The sequence below is a fragment of the Eumetopias jubatus genome, unplaced genomic scaffold (assembly GCF_037043125.1).
Source record: "Eumetopias jubatus isolate StellerSeaLion01/CBP00866 unplaced genomic scaffold, mEumJub1_p1.0 scaffold_15, whole genome shotgun sequence".
Lineage (NCBI taxonomy): Eukaryota > Metazoa > Chordata > Mammalia > Carnivora > Otariidae > Eumetopias > Eumetopias jubatus.
Window position 1 is genome coordinate 86,915,761 of NW_028274821.1, and position 15,655 is coordinate 86,931,415.

The window sequence follows — 15,655 nt, forward strand, 5'->3', positions numbered from 1 at the left end:
TTATGGGATAAAGCAGGAAACTGTTTAGCCTGACATTTAAGGCTTTCCCACAGTCTCTCTCCAGCCTGTCTTTGGAGCCTTTGCTCATATGGCCCATGATCTAGCCGAAAAGGCCTCTACCCACCATTACCCAGGCCTCTTTATGGCTCTGTTTCCTTCTAAAATACCTTCTTGGTCTGTTTTCCAAGCAGCCTTACCTGATTCCCCTATGGGAAAATCATCTTTCACCCTTTGGAACCCTCCATTTCTTGAGGCCCCTGGGTGGTTCAGTCGGTTAAGCGTCTGACTCTTGATTTTGGTTCAGGTCATGATCTCAGGGTCATGAGATTGAACCGCTCATGGAGTCTGACTAGGATTCACCTCCCCCCCCCGCCACTTCTCTCTCACTCTCTCGCTCACTCTCTCAAAAAAATTTAAAAAAAGAACCCTCGATTTCTTTGCCTTTCTCTGTGGTACCTGTCATATTTTACACTGTAATTAGTTGTGGTCATTTTACCTTTTCTAGTGGGCAGGGCTCGTGGTTCTTTTGTTGTGGTTATGTCTCCAGTGGCATTAGCTCACCACCAGAGGTCCACGTATTAGCTAAAAGATCAGTTTAGCTAAAAATCTAGTGTCTGATAAATTCTTTTCCTCTTCTCAGATTTTTTATCTTACTTCCCAGTCTTTGTGTATGTGTGCGCGTGTGCGCGTGTGCGAGCGTGTGCGTGTGCCTGCCAGCACACTTCTAAATATACTTCTCTGATTATATAGGATTATATATCATCATAGAAAATTTGAAATATACTGAAAAGCACAGGAAAATTAAATTCATCTGTAACCCTACCACCTACAGGTAATCACTATTAAGATTTACCATAGGGGCTCCTGGGTGGCTCAGTTGGTTGAGCGACTGCCTTCGGCTCAGGTCATGATCCTGGAGTCCCGGGATCGAGTCCCGCATCGGGCTCCCTGCTCGGCGGGGAGCCTGCTTCTCCCTCTGACCCTCCCCCCTCTCGTGCTCTCTATCTCTCATTCTCTCTCTCTCATATAAATAAATAAAATCTTTAAAAAAAAAAAGATTTACTGTATGTCCCTTTAGAAATTAAATTTATATACAAAATGGGTTTGTATATTTTATCGGTATCTTTAAAACAAAGTTTAATCTTTCCGAAGATGTAGATGCTCTTCCACAAACAACTTTTTTCTCCTCCCTTCCAAATGCCTTTGTCCCTCATGTCTGATGCCATTGGCTGTGACCTCCAGAACCAACACCACAGGGTCCTCACCCTGGAGTTCCTGGCAAGTTTTTAGGCAGTATATGAAGGTATCAGTCGTTACAGATCTGAGACTCAAATAATGGCTTCTACAAGAATAACTTGGCTGGTGTTAAAATTTCCAAATAATCACCCTTTTCTCTTAAAACTTGACAAATTCTGATCTGACACTGTATTCATTTCACAGGCCTGCATTCACAAATGGCCACAAACTGAATGGCTTAAAATAACAGAAATGTATTCTCCCACAATTCTGGAGACTGGACATCCAAAATCAACATGATGGCAGGCCATGCTCCTTCTCAGAAGGTTCTAGGGAAAAATCCTTCCTTGCTTCTTCCTGCCTCCGGGGCTGCCTGCAACCCTGGGCATCCTTTTGGCTCATAGCTGGCTCATTCCGGGCTCATTCCAAGGCCTTCTTCCCCGCATCCTGGGGTCTGCACCCCCCTCTCTTGTCTCTTGTGAAGACACCAGCCACTGGGTTTTGGTCCCACCCTAATCCAGTATGTCCTCATCTTAATTTACTCAGTCACATCTGCAAAGACCCTCTTTGCAAAGAAGGGCACATTCTAAGATTCCAGATGGACGTAAATTTGAGGGGACACCATTCAACCCATTGTGGTTAGCTTCTGCCTTACAGTGTTCTGAAGAGAAGCCCAGGGCAGTTTATTCTCTTTCTTGATGACCTTTCCCACCTGGATTTTTCTCAGATTTTCTTCTTTACTCTTTTATTGTAAAGTTTCCCGTAACTTCTCTGTCTGTTTCTCTTTTCATTAATTTTTTCCTAAAACATTGCATCTCTTTGATTCTTAGTCTCTGGACTTATGTCAGGGATGAATATTATCTTCTGCTGTATCTTTGATTATTGCTCATTTCCCCCCCCCCCCGCACAATAGTAAGAAAGGTCTTTTTCTCTGTCCTTTATAACTGTCTTTTCTTTCTCATTGTTTTCGTTTCATTTTGTTCCTTTTCATTGTGGGGAAGCATCTTAAATAAAGAATGTATTTACCGTTGCTGTTTTCTACAGTGAACATTTTGCTTCCCGTCAACAAGGATGTTAAATCCCGCGTTTGCGTTTTTTGGTCCTTTTTTAATCCCTTCCAAAAACTTTATACACTTGTTGCAGAGATCATGTCTTCTGTCTTATTGAGGACAACAACTGCTTTTCTGAAATTTTATTTTGGTTTCAGAGTAAAAACCTGGTGTGCTTTCCTTTCTAGTTTTCAAGACCATCTGTAGTATTTTTTTTTTCCCATAGCTCCATGTTGGGTTGTTTTGGTTTTTGGGTTTTTTTTTTTTAACAAAATCTTGAAATAAAAACAAAGAGCTATTTGGACCTTGTATTTTTCAACAGACAGAATATATGACTGGCCATTAGCTCTCATTGTCCTTTTGGGTGCTGTAGCTTCTCTGAGCTGACGAGCTGAATGGCCAGTGGTTGTACAGAACTCACTGATCAGTGTCCAGTGTCTAGCTGATGTTTATCTTGTAAAGCTCTGCTGGAGGGAGATAGGACGTTCTCCATGCTTGGCTTTGGCTGCTCTGAACCAGTGGATCCAGAATTTATAGGTATAGCAGGTGCTGGCAGGGGGTTGGGGGGACAGATATCAGTCTGGTTGGAAGAGGAGTATCAAAGTAATGTGTGCTCAACTCTTTACCTAAGCTTGAGAAAATGGCGTCCGTGTGGATTAAAGAATACGATGGAGATTATCATGAGGTTGAATCTTTCCCCATCCCAGTCACCCTTGGGCATTGTGGCAAAACTGTATGTACTCCCCAGGAAGCCCCACTCCGCGACCTCTCCTGTCTCTCTCCCTACCTGGGACGCTAATGTGGTGTCAGCTACCTTAAAATGCAGCACCCATGCAGTGTAAGGATGACTTCCAATATCTTATTGTCATTCTTAATATAGACCCAACGTCTCTCAGCCAAGATGAGACCGCAGAAGGACAAATAAAGTGCCCTCCAGCTTCCTGTGCTGACCACAGATTTGCTGTGTCAGGCAACAAAGTCGGGGATCAAATGTGTTTCTCCGTTCTTCTCCATTAGCCATAGAGTAAGTAGAAAATATACTGAAATCTTGGCCACAGGATGGGCAGTCTTTCTTCAAACTCATGAGTTGTCCTCTTTCATGCTGAATCTTTAGAAGTATATTACGGGGAAGCTGAGCATCAGGGACTGATAGATATTATTTTAATGAGGAAACAAAGACAGATACATTTTGAGGTGGAAGGTCAAAGGATGGTCCTCATCCTGACGGGCCTCACATTTCTCAGTAAAATAGGTGGAGAGGTCATCATCTCTTTGAAGAAAGGGTGAATCTGGAGCGACTTGACAAGCCAGGGCCAAGGGGGGAGATGTAATGGAACATGAGAAAAGAACAGAGGAAGGAATCAGGGAGTGGTTGTGAAGGTCTAGTCAGGGTCAATTAGACTGAGCTAATTGTGTGTTTGAACACAGAAAGAAAAGAGGGAGAATGTCCTTGGTAGTGGGTGGTTGAGAGCTGGGCTTGATGCAGGGGGCACGAGGAGAGGTCGGCAGGACAGGAGACCCATGTGTTGGGAAGCGCAACATTGACATAACTGACCACAGGCCCCAGCCAGAACATACACCTAAAACACCAAAGTGGGTTACAAGCTGGGTATGTGATGACTGAGCCATGCCAGTGAGGGTGAGCACATGTGCAGGGTTTTAGCAGTGGGCAGCAAAGCCATGAAGTAAATGAGGTCATTAGATTTGAGAAAGCGGAGGACATGAGCTCAAGACAGCAGGTAAATCATTGTGACGGACGCTGCATTTGCTGAGGATGGTGGCCAGGGATGATGATAGCAATTAAGAGTCTGAGCCTGGATCTGAAGCCTCGGTGGTTTTCCTTCAGTCAACATCCGTCATCCTGGCTGGAGGACCCTCTAACCAACCCGGATGTTCTGACATGCATGCTGGTGCCCAGCACGCTAGCTGCCCCAGCCCCCAAGCTTTTCACTGGCCCTTGGCCCAAGCAGAAGAGGATCACGTAAAGAGAGGGAGAAAAGAGAGCATCTCTGGTCCCCACCCCTACTCCTTGCCTCTCCCTGCAGGCAGCGGAAGTGCACCAAGAGTGCCCAGGACACGGCCGGGAGCCACACTCACCAGTCAAGGGATAGTTCATTCTACCCAGCTTTAGGCCCATTGACCCTGGCTCCCCACCCTTTTTTTTCTCTTTTTCTTTCTTTCTTTTTTTTTTTTTACTGAAGTGTAATTAACATACAGTGTTATATTAGTTTCAGGTGTACAAAATACTGATTCAACAATTGTTTTTGATGGAAACATTTACACTTTCCTTCCTTCTGAGCAGTGCTTTTGAAGTCAGGTGTGTGTGTCTGTGTGGGTATGGGTGTGTGTCTGTGATTTGCATAGACAGCATCAGATGGGTCTTCTTGACTTGTATTCGTGGTTTAAAAAAAAATCTTCTGTTGGAAATCATTTCTCAAAGGCCTGTACACCTTCCAGAATAAATTTCATTACAGCAGTGAAAGCTTCTCCACTTCCCTCGGGGCGGAGTTGGTCTCTCCAGCCTCTGACCTCCCCCAGCACCCCATTGTTGCTACTGTTCCTGCATTTAACCAGATTGTGTGGTGATTTATCTATTTATATGTTTGTTTCTCTCTCACTAGGCTCTGGGCTCCTCCAGGGCAGCGATCATGCTGCATTTGTCTTTCTAATTCCAGCAGTTAGTACAGGGCCTGAAAAATAGGTTCTTGTAAACGTTTGCTAGATAGACAAATATTTAAGCAGAGCTTCCAAACATTTAAATTCAGCATTAAAAACAGTTTAATCATACCAACTCTAATAATCAGAGCATTTTCCATTCAGCATTTTGTTACTAGTGTTAGTATACATTTATTGAGCATTCCCTATGTCCAGGCACTGTTCTAGGTTCATTACATATTTTATATTATTGAATGTTCTCCATGAGCCTGGAAGTGGCTACAATTATTGTCCCTATCTGAGAAATAAAGAAGCCAAAATTTAGAGAGGAAAAATTAAATGATTTGCCCAAGGTCACACAACTAATAAGTATAGAGCTGAGATTTGAACCTGAGCGGTTGAGTGCCAAAACCCACACTCAGAACCACTCATTGTAAAGAAAAGAGATGGAGAGGGGAGGGGGTAGAAATTGGAAATATTATTTTTTAAGATGTACTTTATATTAACATTTTGAGATTTTTTTTTTCTAGGTTAAAATACTGTTTCTGGGGGCGCCTGGGTGGCTCAGATGGTTAAGCATCTGCCTTTGGCTCAGGTCGTGATCCCAGGGTCCTGGGATCGAGTCCGGCATCGGGCTCCCTGCTCCTTGGGAGTCTGCTTCTCCCTCTGCCTCTCTCTCTCTCTCTCTCTCTCTCTGTCTGTCTCTCATGAATAAATAAATAAAATCTTTAAAAAAATAAAATAAAATAAAATAAAATACTGTTTCTGTGATCTATACACCTGAATGTGACCTCTGTGGAGTACATGATAACAGAGGCCACAGGGAATCCTAGCACTGCTTTAGAATGGAAACAGACACCATACCAAAAGAACAAAGCAATTAAGTAGAAAGAGAAAGAGCCTTTTGTTTTTGAAAAATTACGTATTCACATTAACTTAGGAAATATTCTCACTTAATTGCCTATAATATTAAACAAATAATACTTTTTTTAAAAGATTTTATTTATTTATTTGAGAGAGAGAGAGCGCGAGCACAAGAAGGGGGAATGGGAGAGGGAGAAGCAGACTCCCTGCTGAGCAGGGAGCCCGCTGCAGGACTCGATCCCGGGACTCCAGGATCATAACCTGAGCCGAAGGCAGTCACTTAACCAACTGAGCCACCCAGGCGCCCACGAATAATACTCTTATTTACAGTAGTTAATGAATAACATTTTATGCTTCCTGGGTTTTTTTTTCTTTTAAATTAATTTGTTAAATCACACAACTGGATATAATTGCTTGGATAGTACTTTTTTCCAGAAATAAAACATCTAATACATTGAATACAGCTTAGTGTTAAATGAATCCATTACACTTTGGCTGAGTTTGGACCAAAGCCTTTACTCAAGATGTGAAATTTCCATGAATTTCCACTGTTTTTAGTGTATGTAACTAATTCTCAGGAGTTTCCACCTGAGAAACCGATGTGATTCCGGTCACCCAGAATGGCCTCTGAGTCCAGCCTTCACAGTCCTGCCCGAGAGCACTTCCCGTGTCTGTGGAAATTTGTGATTTGGACTGTCCAGCCAAGTAGCCACATGACAGCATTGAGCACCTGAATGTCAGCTACTGAGGAACTGATTTTTTTTTTTTAATTTTATTGTAAGTAACGTAAAATTTAAATGGGGCTCATGGCTACGGCATGGGACAGTGAGGGAACTCTGAAGGAATCCTCACAAGTCAAACGATCATTTGGTTTGCCTCCTCTCTATCTCTCTCTGTCTGTCTCTCTCACAGTCTTCCTCAACATGGCCCTTCCTTTGGGGTATGACCGAATTAGAGATGTCAGACAAGATAAAGGAAAATAAAATAAAAATCCTGCCCTCTTTTCTTAGTATTACTGATGTTATGCATATGTTAACACCCTGTCTGTGAACTTCTGCATCAAAACAAATGCAAAAGGATTCTGCTACTCTCTTCTTTGAGGGAGCCTCTGGCACCTCCCTGTGAGTGAGCCGGAGTTGGGGGGGGGGCCCTCTGTGGGGCCAGGTTCTCACTACTGCCCCATTTCTACAAGTAGTTACTGGTACTTCAGGTTTCTTTCTCTTCCGAAACTAGTTTTCATTATGTGTATTTTCCTGAAAATGTCCATTTCATGGAAGGTTCTGATAATGCTTGTATCATCTCAAGTAGCATTCTGTCATGCTTTAAAAAAAATCTCTTTCTTCTTAGCAGTTATGTTTTCCTTATTATCACTCTATATTCATGTTGTTCTTCGCTTTTTAAAATCAGACTCGTGGGGCGCCTGGGTGCCTCAGCTGGTTAAGCGACTGCCTTCGGCTCAGGTCATGATCCTGGAGTCCCGGGATCGAGTCCCACGTCGGGCTCCCTGCTCAGCGGGGAGCCTGCTTCTCCCTCTGACCCTCCTCCCTCTCATGTACTCACTCTCTCTCTCTCTCTCATTCTCGCTCTCTCAAATAAATAAATCTTTAAAAAAAATAAAAATAAAATAAAATCAGACTTGCTGGTGATTTCTTGGAAGTGTTTACTGATTGTACTGTCTTTTAAATCTATAATTTCTGCTCTGATCTTTTATTGATTCCTTCCCCTTGCTTTCCTTAGGTTTTGTTCATTGTTCTTTTTGGTATCTTCTAGAGGAAAAATTGAGGCATCTCCCCTCCTAAAAGCCCTAGCTCCCCACATGCCACCTGGGCCTTGGACCCATCTTCAAGTGGGGAGAAGTCAAACAGCCACCTTAAGGGAAATTGGTCTGGCCATGTGTCCAGGGCATCCCATCCCTGTAGGAGATGGCAAGAGTGTATTTTGGTGACAGCCAGAACTCTGCACCACATTGGAAGAGCCGGGGCAGGGGGCTTCTAGGTCATGTGGTATTGGACATTTAGATAGGTGCTAGTAGACAGTTTTTCATTCCTGAGTCGAATCTTCCAACAAAGGGGAGAGTTTCGATTTTCTATAGTTTTAGTTGACCAGATTACAAGTATGAGGAATAATAGCAAGAAAATTATTGACAGAAACAGCTTCTCTGCTGCATTAAAAGGATTTTTTTTTTTTCCTGCAGTTTTATTTTTCTCGTCCCCAAGTTCCCTGGAACACTGTCTCCTTTCACATCAGTTGGTGTACCCGTCCTCCCCGGGGCCCCGGGCAGCGTGGCACCTTCTGCTTTACGTGGCCGGCTGCCCGGACCGGCTGTGAGGGGAGCCCTGGGACTGCCATTCGGCCAGCTGGCACCAAGTCACTCTGCCGGCGTGACAAGTGAGTCACCTGCCCACCTCCACCCTCGCTCACCTCAGGCGGCCCTGCCGGCAGGTGTCCGGGCTGCTGGCTGGATGTGCTGGATCCAGTTCCGTCACCAGCGGCCCGGCTTTCCCTTGCACGTGGTGACTCGGGTTATTTGGCCTGCCCTTCGCTCTGGTCGTTCCTTTATGATAGACCCGATAGAATTTCCTTGAAATTTCTTGTGTGAGTCCTGAACCTCCGGTTTCCAGGACTGGCATAGATCTTACCCCCAGTTTTATGTTCCTGTGGTCATTTCAGGAGGAATTTGGCCTTCATCTAGTCACGTATTTCTTACTTGATGAGTGGGTAGTGGACATCTCTACTGTGTCAGACAGGGTGCTTTGCTCTGGGGATGCGGTGGTGAGAAAAAACAAGCCACCACGGTCTCTGTGGGGCTTATCGTTGGGGTGCAGGGGAGCACAGGAGGAGAAACGGCATGAGTCACATCTTCACACAAAGAAATGTAAATCACAACTCACAGGAGTGCTCCAGCACTTGTTGGGGTCATTTTCCCCGGGCAATGAGGTCTGACAGTGAATGTGGAGGATGAGGAGGAGTTCTTTAGGGGAAGATGGGAGAGGGCCCCCCAGGCAAGGGAGTGCCCTGCGCGCCCGTCCTCTGGGGGGAAGGACCAGGGTGCTGGGACGGACGTAGGACTGTGGGACAGCTGGATTTGTAGTTTGCCAGAATGGCCCGCTGGTGGGCAGGTTGGGCCGGAGATGGTGGACGGGTGCCTCGACCTGCCTCGACTGCTAGGAGGCAGTCATCCGGGTGAAAGATGACAGTGGCATGGGTGCAGATAGTGGTGGCGGAGATGGTAAAGGTGCAAGCGTCAAACATGTCCGCCTGAAGCCCAAGTTCTGTGCCTGTGGGCTTCAGATCAGAGGGAGCCAAATTCCGTCCAGCCATCAGATCATTAAACGTGTTCTTCCTTTCTGCTTCCTGAACCTTTTAAGCAAGAGAAGCAATTAACTTCTCGTTCTGATCTCACCACAGCAAAGGGCATTATTGCCTCTGCCTGGCGGTGTCTGGAATATAGTGGTGGACGTTTTACTTTTGTTAGGTGAATGAATGAACGAATCAGTGAATGACTGTCAGCTCTCCTCCCAAGTCTTTGAGTCCTGGTTGAGACTAGCTATAGTGAAGACCGTATCTACAGACCTCTAATTCAGGGGAGCGCATGTCCCCCTGTCTCTTTATTCACCTGTGGCAGGTGTATTAATTGATGGCAGCTCTCTTTTCTCTTCAGTTGTAACCTCGGAACACTTTTCTCAAAGCGCTTAAGGCAGCCTACACCAAGAACACTTGACTTGAAAACTATTTGCTGTAACCTTTATTTTACTATTTTAACAGACAGTGAGTAGAAGCTCAAAAGCAAAGAAGAAACTGACACTGAATCCTCTGTCCTTCCCCCATGAAAATGGCGATGACCCCAGGAGACCCACATTCATCTTGTTCTTGTACTTGAGAATTGGCCTCTCTAAACTAGGAAACAGGCCACCAGACCTCACTTCTGACATTAACTGCAGAGTACAGGGGTCCCCAGGGCTGCTCTCAGGTTCAATAATTTGCTAGAAGGGGATTCACAGAATCTAGTGAAAGCTGCTAGGCTTGCTTATGGTTTATTACGGCGAAAGGATACAGATTCAGATTAGCCAAGGCAACAGACACAAGGGACAGAGTCCAGGAGAGTTCCAAATGCAGAGCTTCCCAGTTGTCCTCTCCCGGTGGGCTCAAGGACAGCAATAACCCATCCTGGCAATGATGTGTGATGGTATATGCACCAGGAAAGCTCACCCGAGTCTTGGTGTCCAGAGGTAGATCTGATACTGTGTAACCCAAAGCACCCCCTGCCCACAAGTCAGGTTATTCTCCTGTGTGGCTCAAAGCCCAGGTAAACACACACTCCTGCAGGACATTCCCAGGGCTTAGAGATGACCTCTCAGGAGCCAAGGGCAAAGGCCAGAGCTCTCTTGGGCAGGGTTAAATTCTTTACCGCATAGCCTCTGTTGCTTGTGTTTGGTTTGTCGAGCGTGTAATAATCTAATGCCATAAACAGCTAAACATACACATAACAATATTTTTATTCCACGGAGGATGGTTAGGTGGGGCAGTGGTTAGGTGAGAACGATGGGTTTCTGAAGTCTGGCTGCCTGCATTCACATCCCAGGCCTCCCAGGTACTAACTAGGGTATGACTATGGCTGGTTATTTTACCTTCCTCTGCCTCAGTTTCCTTACTGGTAGATGAGAACAATGATGGTACCTACCCGTGTTGCTATTTTGAGAGTTAAATGAGAGAATGCTTGTGAAAGCCGAACAGTACATGGCTTCTTGAAGTGCTCAATAAATATTACATACTATTATTTCGATATTTATCGTGGAAAAGATTTATCAGCCTTTTGCAAATAATTTTCCCTGGGAATTTTTGTAGAGTTTCCCCTTATTTTTTTCCATTTTCACACTTTCATATCTCTTAACATGAGTAAAAATAGGAGATAACCATCTTTCTTAAGAAATTGTGTTATCTGTTTTACCAGGTAAGTCTTGAGTTACAGAGGTAAGAAGTGTCCTCCCCCAGGGCAAGCACATCCTAATGAGTCTGGGAAATGGAAATTCTTGGCAGATCTTGGCTACAAATCGTGGGTAGTTTTAAAAGTTAAAAAAAGACATGTCATTTTCCCAAGTTGCTGCTGAGAAATCTAGGAGATTTGGGAGAAAATAAGTTAAATCTCGAGTCAATAATTTTAGGACTGATGCGCCAAGTGCTGATCTCACTCATCTCATCCTACCAGTGAGCTCCTTGAAGACTGTCTATTTGCAAGCATCCTGTTGCCAGAGCTCAAATAGAGCCTGCCTGCCTTGGAAGGGGCTCATTGGCCTTTTGGAGACCATTTAAAACTGAATGAAGCGCAAGAGCTTTCTGCGATGTTAAGAGTCTTGAGTTCATGCCAGCCATTAATTGTTTTTCAGGCTTTCCTGTGAAGATGGCCGAACTTGAGACTTGGCTTTCGGTTTTGCCATCTGTGAGCTGCACTTGTCCACATGTGATGTGTATTAAGATTGTTTTTCCAGGGAGCATTGCTTTGATACTTCTCAGTATTGGAATATGTTCACATTTAAATTATATTGAAAATGTTCGCATTTAGATTTGATGCTCTTGTTTTCCTACTCTTTCCAGTGAGGGGGTCCTCACTCTTCAGCTTCCTAAACACTGTGGAGACCAACTGTGTGAGGGCTTGGCTGACAGAGCTTCAGAAAGACCACTAGCTTCTAGGCTAGGCCCTCTGGCTGTCGTTGGATTTGGCTTGTAGGACAGATACAGACAGAAGAGGCTTTGCACGTGGCGACCCAGCTACCTAACTGAGTGCTCTCTTGTCCCCTAGCTTATTTCCAGTGATGCCGATGGAGCCATCCAAAGGGCTGGAAGATTCAGAGTGGAAAATGGTTCTTCAGATGAGGTAAGGAAGCCCCACCCCACCCCAATATTGTCACCAAGCACATGATTATAGCACCTGGGTTACAGCAGCGAGCAGTTGGTGATGCTCATTACCGCAGAACACTTGCCTAAATGCAGCCTGGGAAGGGCTCAATGGAACTCTTCTGACTCTCGCTTGAAGCAGACGTGAAGGGAAAATGCCATTATTCTCTGTATGGAAGGTGCTATTAATAGGGTGATACATACCCTTTAAAAGATCTATAATAAAGCCAGGGACATTAAAGTGGTCTGCCAGCAGTGGGACCAAAGAAGAATTCACAGCCAGCTCACCTTTGTGGGTGGCTCCAGAAGCCCAGCTCTCCCCCTTTGCCAAGCTGGTCAGCTCAGCATTGCCCTGTGAGCAACACAGGGTCTAGGAGAGAGATGCAAAAGTTACTACAATTACCAAATGCCGTCTTTATTCAGGGAAGACACCAGGAAAGGTGTCTGTCCACCATCCTTGGGCCCAAGCCCTCTTTCTGGGGTCTCCTGGTCTTTCTTGCTGCTGGCCACAGGGACTCACCTTGCTGTGTTTCTTCTTCAGACTTCCACTGCCCACTCTACCCCTGAGGTCTACCCCCAAAACCGCAGAGTGTGGTGTGAGCCCCAGTGTTTTCCATCTTTGCTACCTCCCTGAGAGGTAGGCCGTCGGTGCTTTAGCACCTCCCACCCCAGCTTTGGAGTCAGACAAGCCTGGGTTCAAGTTTTCGCTCCCCCATCTCCTAGCTATATGACCGTGGGGAAGTAACCCAGCCTTTCTGAGCCTCGGTTTCTTCATCTATAAAATGCATAGTGTCTCTGTATTATTAAAAAGAGCCAGTGAGCCAAGCTTGTAAAGCTGTACTTGTGATGATTGACGGTGGGGTTGTTAACTATATTGCCAGCCTTGCTTTCCCGACCACCTCCTTGATCAAACTCTTGGTGAAGGGCTATGCATTTAACTTGAAAGGCCACAGCATTTGGGACGCTATTTCTTATCTTCAGCTTTGGCTTTAACTTCACGTACCCAGACAGGGGCCTTCACCAGTGCTCTGTGAGGTACAAGGAGGCTGTCCCATCTTCGGCTGGACTCCTGAATAGGTGCCCACATACATCTTGTCCACAGTGATGTCAACTGACCCACACAGAGGAAGGAACTCCCTGCGGAATTTGCTTCTGAAGCTTGGAAACAGCCCTCCGCAAATGACCCAGCTCCTGAAACAAGATGGTCTTAGTACCACAGACTCAGGCAGCCTGCTGTGTGCCAGGAGCTAAGCCCGGAGCAGAAACACTGAGTCTTCATTTCCCAGTGCTTAGAAAGCTAGCAGCTACCATGCTGAGTTTCTACTTTGGGAACCTTAAGTGCCAGAGACCCTAGAGGTTGTTGTACCTCAAGACATCCTTGTGCTCCCAAAATTTTTGCAAAACCTTAGCCCTGCCTGAAATGAGCAAACTGTACTAGACTTTACCCACCCCGTGTAAGCAGAGCTCTGCCCCCTGCCAGAACCGGTGTCCAGAGGCAATCCACACTTCCTAAGAAAGACATAAATGTGGTCCTAGGATCCCCAAACACTCCTCACCTGGCTGTGTACCCTGGCCCTGCCCCATGCCAAAGGACACATTTTGGACCTGGTCAGGGGTTAGAAATCGCCTCTGGAGGATCATGGACAGGAGTGGCTCTACAGTCAGACTGCCTGGGTTCAGATGGTGAGTCCACAGCTCACTAGCAGAGTGACCGTAGACAGTTCACTTAACATCTTTGAAGCCATTTGGTGGAGTTATTGATTTCACAAATCACTGTGGTCTCTTGTGTCCAAAACCCAGTCCTGTCTCAGATTGCCTCTCTCTGGGAAATAGGGTATCAGGGCTCAAATACTGTTTTCAATTTTGTTTCTACCAGAGCCACCAAGCGTGAGTGCTCAGTTGGAGCACTGTGGCTGTGTTTTATATTGATGGTCTTCAGCTAAAAGCTTGCGGCCAGTGTTAATGTACACCCTGATAAAAGACCCAAGTGCACGTGAGACTCAGAGGGAAACCAAGCTGGCTTGCTCGGAGTCCGTTAAAGTCATCAGTGTACTAGAAAGGACAATACTGGTAGCTGCTTAAAATTTTTCAAACACACGAAGAAACAGATTGCAAAGTAATTTCATTACTGGGTTATTTCTCCTTTTATTATAGCATTTTAAGTGTTCTTTATACAGTACGGATCCTAGACCCTAATCAGATCCGTGATTTGCAAAAATTCTCTCCCATTCTGTAGATTGCTTTTTCACTTCCTTGATTGTGTCCTTTGAAGCACAGACGTTTTTAAATGTAATGATGTCTCTCATCTACCTAGCTTCTCTTTTTTTTGCTCATGCTTTTCATGTTGTTTCTAAGAAGCATTGCCTAGTTCAAGGTGGCTCAGTCACTTCTTATATATACTGTTCCATTGAAGACAATGTCGAATTTGCCTTTCTTTCTTTACACACAGTCAGTATAATGGTTTTATCATCTGTGACAGATCATTCCACTATGTGACGTTGCTGGGGCTCTCTGTTGTGTGATTTTTCTCCTGGCCTGTGCTCATGGGGTAGTAGCCTACTGTGTGTCCCTGTGTTCATGGCCGCCTAACAGCGTGCTGGTGTTGTTCTTGAAAATGAATTTTTCGGATTAATGGGAGGCCCAGGTTGAGTCTCCTTTTGGTAGGGAGGTTATATCATGATTTAAAATAAGAAATGCGTATCTGGTCTTTTTCTCAGTTCCTGACCCAGAGCTGCCCAAACCTGTGAATTTCCTAAGTGTGGAGAGTGATCAACGTGTCTTTTGTCACGTTAATGAAGTGACTTTTGGAAAGCCCCTAGGGGTGGGGGCTGGTCACCAGAGGAACCTCCCATACAATTACAGGGCTAGAACTTTCAGTCCCACCTCTGACCTCCAACCTTGGGGAGAAGAGAAGGGCTGAAGATTAAGTTCAGTTGCCTATGGCCAGTGATTTAATAAAACACGATTTAATCGATGATTTAATCAATCAGTGAAGTCTCCATAAAAACCCAAAGGACGGGGTTCAGAGAGCTTCTGAGCTGGGGGACACGGGGAGATTTCAGGGGAGTGGCATGCCCAGAGGGCATGGAAGCGCTCCACACCCTTCCCTATGCTTTGCCCTGTGCATCTTTTCCTGAGTTACATCCTTTTATAATGAATCTAGTTAATAGTTAATCCAGTAATCTAGTTAGTAAAATGTTTCTCTTGAGTCCTGTGAGCCACTCTAGCAAATTAATGGAACCCAAGGAGGGGGTCATTGGAACCTCCAATCTAGAGCTGTTTGGTCAGAAGCACAGGTAGGACTGAGCCCTTCACCTGTGGGATCCAAGGCTGTCTCCAGGTAGATGGAATCGGCGCGGAGTTGAATTTCAGAACACCCAGCTGGTGTCAGAGGGGTAATGTGGGGAGAAAAAACATACTGGAATTGATGTCAGAATTGAAGGGAGGGTTTGCATTTTCTTTAGCCAGACACTGAAAACTAAATTCCCAGCATGAGACTTCCCAAACCACCCCAGTGTTGCAGAACAGAGCTGCAGGTTTACGTGAAGGCTGGCTTGTGGGCACAACACCTCAGAGACTCTCCTCGCTCAGCTCTCCTCAGCACTGACAACCTTTCCTGTAGCTTTTGGGATACAGGGGGTCTCTTCTGGTTCACCTTTTCCTTGAACGTGTAGCCCTTTGGGTGTCCAGCTTAATGTGGGGTGGGTCTCCTATTAGACTGACCTGCTTCAGCGGGTCTGGGGATTTGATACTCTGCTCTCTGGTCCCATGAGGCCACCAAAACCCAAGTTTAGTTTTGCCCAGATTGACAAATATCCTCAAGCTAAAAAAGATATCCAAGGCCCTCTTACCTTTCTGGGTGCCCACTTGCCTCTGTTTGGGCTGGTAATTCCGGACTATCTTGTGAGCATGCCAGGGGCTTTTAAGGAGGTGATTTTGATATTTCAGCAGTTTTAGTT

The 15,655-nt window shown here is 45.4% G+C and overlaps 1 protein-coding gene across 1 annotated transcript in view; it reads left to right on the forward strand.

Moving 5' to 3' along the window:
• Positions 1–8,994: 8,994 nt before the first annotated feature.
• The window catches only part of GARNL3 (GTPase activating Rap/RanGAP domain like 3), an 82,358-nt gene continuing 75,697 nt past the window's right edge, over positions 8,995–15,655 (forward strand). The window contains exons 1-2 of the mRNA XM_088018828.1: positions 8,995–9,033; positions 11,602–11,676. Coding sequence (XP_087874954.1) covers positions 8,995–9,033; positions 11,602–11,676 — 114 coding nt within the window. The remainder of the gene's footprint in view (positions 9,034–11,601; positions 11,677–15,655) is intronic.